The 11,200-nt window shown below is 36.7% G+C and overlaps 1 protein-coding gene across 4 annotated transcripts in view; it reads left to right on the forward strand.

Moving 5' to 3' along the window:
- The window catches only part of JAKMIP2 (janus kinase and microtubule interacting protein 2), a 127,023-nt gene that overhangs the window by 102,918 nt on the left and 12,905 nt on the right, over positions 1 to 11,200 (forward strand). For 3 of the 4 annotated variants that reach the window (XM_005877647.2, XM_005877649.2, XM_005877648.2), the window contains 6 exons: positions 2,463 to 2,561; positions 3,731 to 3,829; positions 5,522 to 5,575; positions 6,439 to 6,504; positions 9,846 to 9,914; positions 10,879 to 10,956. In XM_005877647.2, coding sequence (XP_005877709.1) covers positions 2,463 to 2,561; positions 3,731 to 3,829; positions 5,522 to 5,575; positions 6,439 to 6,504; positions 9,846 to 9,914; positions 10,879 to 10,956 — 465 coding nt within the window. The remainder of the gene's footprint in view (positions 1 to 2,462; positions 2,562 to 3,730; positions 3,830 to 5,521; positions 5,576 to 6,438; positions 6,505 to 9,845; positions 9,915 to 10,878; positions 10,957 to 11,200) is intronic. The other variant, XM_014548880.1, reaches the window with a different exon arrangement.

Here is an 11,200-nt window from a genome sequence, read left to right on the forward strand (position 1 = left end):
CACACTGTGTATATGCTGTACATACATATATATATATACACACACCCACACGTGCACACATCCTATGTGGTTGTCCATCTACAAAAAGCACGCTAGGAATAGGACTTGTTATTTTGTGCAAGGAAGTGACAGGTTATGACTCCAAGTCCATGCTGCAACCTATCACAGACAGTTTTCACTTTTAGTCTTTTTTGCTCAACTTGGCTGTTAATTTTAATAAAAGAACTTTTGAAAAGATTCCTCCAAAGCACAAAAGTTCATGTCCAGGATTTTGTTCAACAAATCAAGATGCAAAAGCTACTTTAGTCCCAGATGATGGGTTATTTTGATTTGAGGCAATGAAATATAACAGATCATTTTAAGTTCAAAGGTGGCTTTTCCTTTGGTATTTACTTTCCAGGAATATAATTTTAAAATTGCAACATAATCCTTTATATTTTTTCTTGACAAAAATAGAATTTGAAAGCCCATTGGAGTAAGGGAAATAATTCTGTAGATCTACCCAAAATAATATAGAAATTGTCTTAGAATAATTTCTGCCAATATTTCCTAGCTTTGACAAGTAATAGAAATTAACCACAAAGAAAGGAAAGAAGATACTAGTACTTGTCCTCCTTCCCCTCTGGCCTGGCAAAGTTAGGACATCCTATCTCACCTTCTGCATGATTAGAGACAGGGCTGATAGATACAAAGTAGGTGGGTATTTCAGGACTGAGAACTCACACCCTCCGAAAGGTTAAGGGTCTCTACAAAGAAACCTTATTAGACATTGGCTCTGGTCTGTGAATTACAACCTACAAACCAATTATCTACTTGCTAGCACTAAACATCAGAATCAGGAATTTCCCCAAATATCCCATCTCTAGTCCCAATCCAAGATGCTAGAAAGTAGAATGTTTTTGTGATCTAAGTCAACTTCTGAAAACTTTCAGAAATTTACTTGACCACAACAATCTAGTGTAAAAAACTTGAATTGACTTGAATTAATGTCACACAGCTCACTATTTTCCCATCTTTATTTCCCTCTAATTTTTGTATATCATGAGGCTATGAGTAAAAGAGGATTTTAGCAGTCTCAGAAATGCCCAGTAATATGTGCTATTACATCTCTTTATCATCTAAAAATAATTCCCATTATGTCTTCTGTCTGATTTCATTTGGTCTTGATTTCTTTGGGCTAAAAGCAGAATGTTGAGCTCAGATTTTTAAAAGTGAAACAAAACTGAAACAACAATAAAGCAAAGCATCCTACTTCAAGTATGTATACTTGGGAAAGTAAAATTCATCCTATGCTGAAAAGCCCCTGTTTTTTTTATATTTCTAACTTTAAGGTTTTAAATAATTACTGAGAAATGTCTACCCACATAGCTAATATCAGAGGCAGCCCATAACCCTTTGCAGATCATGAAATTTGTTGATTCCTTGTAGACATGGACCCTGTCTATAGGGTGAGGCATGTTCATACACAACCAACTTAATTCCATGCTTCATCAGGTTATACTAGAAGTCCTATAGGACAGCCCGATAGGAAAACAGAGGAGGAGTTATTTCTGGATGGGTAGACATGGAAGCTCTTAGGGTAGGAAATGTTAGAGCTTGGTGTTCCAGGAAGTGTAGAATTTCCTCACCTAGAAAAGAAGTGGGGGGACCCCTCTTAGGCAGACAGATGAGCAAAGGCAGCTCCTGAAGTAGTCAGTCCATGGAGTAGATCTGGGTTTCTAGATTCTAGTGTGTATGTGTTCATGTGAGTGTGTGAATGTGTTGAGATGAGAGTGATAACATTTAAAACTGGAAAGCTACCTGGTAACCAGAATATCAAGGTTTTTAAATTCCATATTGAGAAGTTTGGCTTTACTCTGAAGGTAACTGGAATTCAGCAAAGTTTGTATATGATCAGAGATGTTTTTTAAAAATTACTTTCCCGACAACTTGTAACTCCAGAAATAAGAGGGATAAGATTCCATTATTTACCCCATTCAGTCCACTTCTGGGACCCCCAGCAAGGCCATAATGAGTACCCTCAGATTCACTACTCACAAGGTCTCTAGACTTTATCTCAATGAATGGAGGTGTCCTCCGGCGTTTTCCTCTATGACCTGAAAAACTCAACCGAAGGATAACTGGAAGGAAAGCCAAAGACTTGCCATAGTCACATCTACTTGGGATTTTTTTTTCATGGTCTAGATCAGGGGTGGGCAAACTTTTTGACTCGAGGGCCACAATGGGTTCTTAAACTGGACCGGAGGGCCAGAACAAAAGCATGGATGGAGTGTTTGTGTGAACTAATATAAATTCAAAGTAAACATCATTACATTTTTTTAGTTTTATTCATTTCAATCGGGCCGTAGTTTGCCCACGGCTGGTCTAGATGGTTTATTCACTGAGTAAATGAATGCTATCTATGCTTGCTTCGCAAAGTTGTATTGGCAATGTTCTCCTAACTTGAGGATTTACTTTATTAGATAGAAAAGCAGGAGGCAGAAAATCACCGCTTACAACAGGAACTGCAGGATGCCAGAGACCAGAATGAACTGCTGGAGTTTCGAAACCTAGAGCTAGAAGTAAGGAAATGATGATCATAATGATGATAATAATCAAAATAGCTAACACACATGGAGCACGTGCTATGTGTGAGGTGCTGAATTAAGCATTTCAGCTGCATACTCTCATTGGACCTCACAACCACAATCCAGGTTTTATAGATGAGGCAAGTGAGGTTGAATCCATCGCCCAAGTCCTGTGATTAGTGAGTGGTAAAGCACTGATGCAATTCAGGATGTCTATCTAGATACTGTATTTTTTCAACACTATTAATGCCTTGTTGAACAAGACTAATGAATAGACTTTAAATAATTTAAAGAAGCAATTTCAAACTTCATCAATGATTCATTGCTTTTAAATAATCATATCCATCCTTCATTTAATTCTGACTTGAAAAAAGTCACCTTAAAACTTATATTTCAAAGTGTACTATATGCAAAATTATTTTATCATTAGACATTTGAATTTTTCAGTCAACTTTTTTAGTCTATAATGCATTTATGCCAAAAGCTAAGAAGCAAGGTAACTTGATTTGAGAAATACTTTGGTTAATCTAACCAAATTTCAGAGTTGTTTTTTTGTTTTTTTTAAGTAAAACATACCAATCAAATAAGATTTTGATTGTATCATGCAGAATCTGGCTTAGGATCTGGTTGAATGTATGTTGAAATGTAAAGGATAAGAAACATTCTTATTTAATTTCTCTTATTCAGCCAACAATTTCTTCTTGAGGTCCTTTCAAATTAGGTCTGGATAGAGTTAGTAGTCAGTATGCTTCAATGAAAAAGAGTTGTCTTTGGTAGCCCATATACAGCACATTATTCATAAAGCTTGAGTGGATTGAATATGCAAAAGTCTGTTAGCTGCCATAAAACTTCATGGTCAAAAGATAACTCTTTGTGATACTTAAAAGCTCTAAATATTCAGATAGTTTGAATTGCAGCCCCACTTCCCATATTTGACCTGATTAAAAAGTTTGCAAGATTGGATGACACCATCTATAAGTTCCCTTCCATACCTTTGTTGACTAATCAGTCGTTTCCATTAAATTTAAGCATGAACATCTTGAGTTCTTTTTTCCCCCCCAAATGTCATATTGATACACTGCTGAAATAGCAGACAACTGGTTTAGTGTTTAATCAGTTGTTGCTTTTTTTTAATGCCCATATATTCTCCACTGTATTTCAAGGAAAGAGAGAGACGGTCCCCTCCATTTAATCTACAAATTCACCCATTCTCAGATGGTGTGAGTGCTCTCCAGATCTACTGTATGAAAGAAGGTGTCAAGGTAGGCAGATATTTGATGTTTTATGTTTGTAAGAAAGTGGAAAAACTGGGAATTGGAAAAGGGGAGGTTGCTCATGACTTTTGTCTTTCGGTCACTGGATGTCATTTTGATACAAACCGGGTACTAATTGAAAGTAGTCATGTCCATTGGAAAATCAATAGAACATAAAATAAATGTGTGACAGATGTGTGAAATGTAACAACAAAGAACACAGGAAGGCATGATTATTTAGAACAGAGTAACATAGAGAATATGAATTCAAAATATTAATATAATGACCTTTAATTATCTAGAGGAAATATTCAATGAATTCAGTACTTCAATAAACATATTTCAAGTATGCTAGATAAAAATGTATTTGTTGACTCCCTCTGTTGTGATGTTGGTTGTAAGTGCTGCGGAATTCATAATCTTGGAATTTCAGCATTAAAAGAGACCTTGAAATTGTCTAGTTCAGCATCTCTTTAGGTATGTTTAATTTAAGGAAGATTTCTCTTTTGAAAGTTTATAACATATTGCTCAGTTCGACAAAATATACTTCTATCTGTAGTGATATTGGATTACATTGTAAATAATATTAAGGTTGAATGGAGATGGCTCCATCTCCTGGGATCAATACTGTCCTTCAATGTAATGAAATCACGTGGCAAATATCTATTCCAGAAGTAAAACTGGGAAGCCTCCCGCTATTCCTGGCCTCTCCTTACCTTCTGCATGGCCCTTCCTGTTCCCACTTTGAGCTGCCAAATATCCTGCGTTAGTTGCCTTCTCTCTGCCTATGAGAATGAGCTAGACTTTCCCCTGTGGTAGGATCTGCTGTACTGCCTTTGAACATAAGAGGAGAAAGTGGTACTAATGAGGTAAAAAGTGTGGGGTAGGAGGAGGGGATGAGGTAGTAAAATCGTGCTTCCTTGACTTCCATCTTCAACCACTTTCACAATGTTTAAACTCTGGCCTTCCTGAGCTACATGAAAATTTGTAAAGCAAAGCAATTTTTTATTCAGCTCTAATGAAATGAAAAGTACTTTGCTTCATCTTTTCCTTGGATACTTTTTTCTTTAGATAAATCATAAACAACCTAATCCAATGGATGTCATTTATATCCAAAGGAACTCTTTCCAATGGAGTTTATTTGCTTTACACTGATGCAAGAATTATAATAAAAATCAGCTGTTTCCAAAAGATGAAGTTAAAGCTCAATTTTTAAAAAAGGGACTGAATTATAGTTTATGTGGCAGTCAAAATCTCAACCAAGTCAGAATTCCATTAATTAGAATGAAGTTGGTTCATTATTTATATTTACTACCTATTATTTTTCTTTATAACTGAAGTCTACCATGACTAAAAAAAATGGACAACTATTATAAAAAAGTTAATGAGCTAATGCAAGCCTTCACTATATTCTGGACTCTTTTGTACATAATCTGTTTCTCCTCAAGATCAGCCTATGAAGGAGGTATTTTTTACCTTCATTTTGCAATTGGCGAAATTGAGAATGAACTGTTTTCCAAAGTTCACACAGCTTATAAGAAGCACAGTGGAAGCACAGTGGAAATGTAAAACCAGGCATGCCTGCTTGAAAACCCAAGGAATTACAGGGTTAAAATGTCCTCTATATTAGGCTTGGGGCACTGGGAGAATGGGAAGCCACATTTGTATCTTTGACTTGAGTGTATCTCCTTGCTTTTGCAGGATGTGAACATCCCTGATCTCATAAAGCAGCTTGATATCCTGGGGGACAATGGAGTAAGTATGAATTAAATAAGTGCAGGAAAGATATGAATTTGCCTAATAAGAGGCAAGAAATCCTTGCCAATGTGTCGCGTGTGAAATAATAGCAGGTGGGAGGCCACGTTCACTGAAGGATGTAGCTCTCCAGAGAGAATCAACTGGTTATCAGACAACTTGGCTAAAAGATTGTAAGGATCTCTGGAAGGCAGTGACAGAAATGGGAACTGGTAAAATGCTTTTCGTGAGCAGGTTTCTGATTTGAATGGCAACCACATCTGCAGTGATTAAAGCTGATTGCCTTCTGACTGTTGCTTGGAGGCATCCAGTGTGAAATTAATCAGTCATGCAGTTGCAAATGGTGCTAAATAGTAGGGTTGGTGGCAGCCACATAAAAATGGACCAGGAAGCTATAGTCCATTTTCTTTTTAAAAATACCTTCCAGGCAGGGTCAAGGCATATTAATTCAGTGGGAGGAGTGTTCATTGAGATGTTAGGTGAATGATACATGTAGGTTGAGAAGTTACACCATTTTTTCCCTTAAACAATTGTCAAAGGGGAGAACATTATCAATGAAATCGCATGAAACTGCTATGCAGAGATTACTCTTTATTTCATTTTGGTTTATGCTCTTCTTATAACATGACTATTAATGAAGTATGCTTATAGTGAAACAAAACCAAGTCAGTGTTTGAGAGGTATAAAGAAACAATATACTTTTTATAGGTTTTGAATGAACTCTTTGTGAAGAATTATTACTAAATAGAACATTTGTTAAGGTTCCATGCATTTGTGTCTGTGGCAAGCACTTAGGCAATATTTTCTGATAATGTAAATATCTGAAGTGTCTTCAGCTTATTTTTTTCTGTCTTTTTTCACAGAATTTAAGAAATGAAGAACAAGTGGCTATAATTCAGGCCAGCACTGTGCTGTCCCTGGCAGAGAAGGTAATAAATTGTACTGACTTTCAAATCATCTCCGTGCCTGGCTTAACACCTAAAGAGCAGGGTAGGGTTATTGAATACCTAATAAAGATTTTATTTTTCAGGGTGAGACAACCCAGATAGAATGAAAACACACACCAAAAAAAAGTCTACACACTGATTTGGGGTGGGTGGATAATTCTTGCTTTGAAGTCTCTTAAAAATAGAATTCTATAAAAATGGAAAACCTTCTAAATTACATTATTCAAGCAATCCTTACCAAGATGGGAAACCGATAAAGAAGGATTTTGTTAGAACAAAATTCAAAAGAGTACATTTGAAGATTTTTAAATTTAATTTATTGGGGGTGACATTGGTCAATAAAATTATATAGGTTTCAGGTATACAATTCTATAATACATCATCTGTATATTGCATTGTGTGTTTACCACCATAACTCAAATCTCCTTCTGTCACCATTTACCCCCATTTACCCATTTACCCCCCATTTACCCTCTGCCACCTCCCCCCACCCTCCTTTCCCTCTGGTAATCACCATACTGTTGTCTGTGTCTATGATGGGTTTTTTTTGTTTGTTATGTTTTGTTTTGTATTGTTTTGTTTTCGCTTAATTCCTTCACCTTTTTCATCCAGTCCCCCAGCTCCCTTCCCCTCTGACAACTGTCAGTCTGTTCTCTACCTATGAGTTTCTACTTGTCTGTTCGTTTACTTTGTTCATTAGATTCCACATATGAGTGAAATCATATGGTACTTTCTTAAATTTGAAGATCTGATTGGCTTATTAAGGGATTCATGGATTGGGCAGCATCCCATCTAGCAACTACAACAGCGCTCTTAGAGGTCGTGCAAAATGGAAAGCTTTTATAGGAAGAAAGGTGGGGCTAGGGAGCTATTAACAAAAGAAAATAAACCAGTATTTCTAGGCCAGGACATCCTTTTTTCGGGGGAGGCAGGCAAAGGTCTTATCATGCAGGTTGCCTCTTGATCCTACGAGGAAGAGAGAAGCGCTCCAGGGACAAAGAATGTTGTCCAGAGAATTCCAGACTGGTTGACCGAGATTATATTCCCAGTAAAGGTCACAACTGCAATTAGGTCAGATATTAAGTTTAGGTTTGGTATCATGGGCTTTAGCACAAGTAATGCCATTTGTGGGCTTGTGGTGTTAACAATTGAGAGGCCGTAAATTGGAATGTGGCTCTTTTTATGGGCTTTTCCTTGGGTGTGTACATGCAAATTGTTTCCAAAGGATTCTGGGACCTGGTGGTAGCTCACTGCAGGCTCATTCAGAAAGCCCAGCCTGAGAGTGTGCTCTGCCCCCTTGTGTCTAAACCTGATCAATGGTAGGAAGAGTGAAAGAAGAGGAAAGAGCAGGTAGGTAGGTCTGATAACTGGCTGTATTCAGGGTGCCTTGAAAATCACACATAGTTGAGAGTCATGTATATGTGGTTGGGTCTAATGAGAACTATGTAAGTCCCTTGAGATGCTTCCTTAATTCCTAACTGCATATAAAGCTTGTTATAAATTAAATGAAACCAAGAGGAAGCAATCAGCTTACTACAATCTGAAATGAGGGAATTCTACAAATCAAATGAGCCTGTCATCTTACTCAAACAAAACAAAGACATTTAAAAAATGGTTCTAAAATAAAAAGGTACTTAAGAAATTGCCCTCGCTGGTTTTGCTTAGTGGATAAAGCGTCGACCTGCAGACCCAAGGGTCCCGGGTTCGATTCTGGTTGCAGGCTGCAGGCCCTGTTCGGGTCATGTACAGGAGGCAACCAAGATGAAACCAAGAGGAAGCAATCAGCTTGCTGCAATCTGAAATGAGGAATTCTACAAATCAAATGAGCCTGTCAACTTATTCAAACAAAACAAAGACATTTAAAAAATGGTTATAAAATAAAAAGGTACTTAAGAAATTGCCCTAGCTGGTTTTGCTTAGTGGATAGAGTGTCGACCTGCAGACCCAAGGGTCCCGGGTTCAATTCTGGTTGCAGGTTGCAGGTTGCAGGCCCTGTTCGGGTCATGTACAGGAGGCAACCAATCAATGTGTTTCTCTCATATTGATACTTCTCTCTGTCTTTCCGTCTCTCTTCCACTCTCTCTAAAAATCAGTGAAAAAATATCCTCGGGTGAGGATTAGGAAAAAGAAAAGAAATAGTGAAATGACCTTTTTTGGCATCCTGATTCAAGCAAACCAAGTGTAATAAAAAGGACATTTTGCTGACAGTTGGGGAAATTTTAATATGGACCAGGTACCAGACAACAATGTTAATGTTAATTTTTCAAAATGTGGAAATGGCCTTGTGGTTATGCTTTTTTTTTTCTTTTTAATTAAAAAAGGCCTTATCTGTTAGGGATACGTATTGAGGAATTTACTTGTGAAATGATATCTGGGATTTGCTCTCCCTAGTTACATGAAATACATCTTTTAATCTTCACATTATTATTGATCCCATATTACAGACAAGAAAGTTGAGGCTTAGAGAAATCAGGTAACCTTTCAAGTCCACAGACCATGAAAAGCTAGAACTGGGATTTAGACCCAAAGTAGTGTGCTTCTAGAACCTACACACTTAATTATTATGCCCGATTACCTCCTGAAGGGATAAGCTGATGTGTAACTTGGTAGAGACACAGTATAAGACTTGTTCTTTTAAATTATATGTGTGGTAGGTTCATACCGTAATATTCAAAGTCCAAATTTATTCAGGGAATTGATCAATGCTAACATCAATGTCACATAACAGAATTATATGTTTTAAGTGTTAAGAAAATTTTCTAAGTTCTTTTTATGTGCTTTAAAATGTCTCTACTCAACAAAAATGATTCTTTAACATTTACTAGTAGCTGTACTACTTTATATATTAAAAAATTTCTAATTCTCCAGTCTCACTTGGCATTCTTTTTTCATCATGCTCCATCCAACCATGGAGAATTGGACATCCCTTCTGGTTGGAAATTGCCCCTCATTTTTGCCTAATCACCTTTGACTCATTGTTCAGATTCTAGTGCAATTGTCACTTCCCAAGAAAGCCTGCCATGGTGTTCTCCATGCGGGCAAGAATGTGTTGTTGGGCAAAAAAATGTGTTGGTTACCATCACAGCTAGCACATTGCCTGGTACATAATAGATATCAATGAATATATTTGTTGAATGAATGAATGAATGAATGAATGGAAAACTATAGTCTTATTTCTGAACTAAGAGATAAAATGTAACAAGTTTTCATTTCAGTTCTTAGTCTGTTTCCTGAGATATAAGGGGAACTGACCAAGTACTTGAGTAGAGAGCACCATATACACCATACCAAGGAGTCATGTTGAACACTTTTGTCTTGTTCAGTGGATCCAGCAAATCGAAGGAGCAGAAGCTGCCCTGCACCAGAAAATGATGGAATTGGAAAGTGACATGGTGAGTACAAAGATGAGGTATCATAAAAATTAAAGGGAAATTGAACAGGCCAATGGGAAATGACTGCTTTCTACCAGTTTTATTTGGCAGTGATGAAAGTTTGTAGCCTTCCATTATTTTGTGTACACACTATGAAACAAAGTTCCCAGAAATCTTCAAGAACTTTATATTGAAAATACCCTTGAAAACTCTTTAAATGCACAAGTATTAATTACACATTCAACCTGTACTGTGCACTGTTCTAGGCATTGGAGCTCAGAGGTACTCAGGACAGTCACCAGCAAAATGAGTCTTGCAGGCGGTTATGTACTGAAGGCAGTCATACACACAAAGAAATAACTGACTGCACTTGGGGCTGTATTATACACAAAGATATATTTTTAAATACTAATGGGAAAATGTGCACAATCTGAGAGGCACACAGAAGCTGAGGACTCAAGGGAACATTAGATTTGTCTCCAGTTCCTACTGGCTCTGCCTCAGGAACAGACACCCATTAAGTAGCATTGTGGTGGTGGGTGGGATCACCGCCACTCTCTGAATTCTTATCTGTCTTTGTGTTTGCTAATCATACACAGATGACATCAGATGAGTTTTTCATTATCCAACTCTGCTAAATTACATTTCATAACATCCATACCTAAATACGCTATCATAATATATTTGCACAGATATACTTATTAGTGATCATTTATCTTATCAAAATCTATACTCTTGGATTGGCATAAAAATCCTTTAAAGCATTGTTCATTATGTCTTTTGTGCTTCTTTCCATTGATTTTCACATTGTCTGTGTGAGACGCTGAAAGTTGAACTATTTCCCTAACAGACAAAATCGATGACCCTACAAATACTGGTGATTTGTCTTGTGATGGAATTAGAGAAAACACTGATCAATATGATTATATATCACTTTCTGGTTAACTAAGCTGACTCTATTTATCAACATGGCCCTTTCTTATAGGAACAATTCTGCAAAATCAAAGGCTATCTGGAGGAAGAACTAGACTACAGAAAACAAGCTCTGGACCAAGCATATATGGTAGGTAGCAAGCACTCAAGAGATTCAGAGTGTTTACATGAAATACTATGGAGGAAAACATCTGATTTAATTTGTCATGCCACATACTCAAATAGGCCACAGTGTACAATGGTTTATTTATTCAATGGTTTCCAATTCTTATTTTAGAAAATATATCTCTAGCTCTTTGCTATAATATTATAATATTCTTATAATACTTAATAAATATTTAATTTTACTTTAATTTTTTTAATTAAATGTATAT

The sequence above is a fragment of the Myotis brandtii genome, unplaced genomic scaffold (genome assembly GCF_000412655.1).
Source record: "Myotis brandtii unplaced genomic scaffold, ASM41265v1 scaffold524, whole genome shotgun sequence".
Lineage (NCBI taxonomy): Eukaryota > Metazoa > Chordata > Mammalia > Chiroptera > Vespertilionidae > Myotis > Myotis brandtii.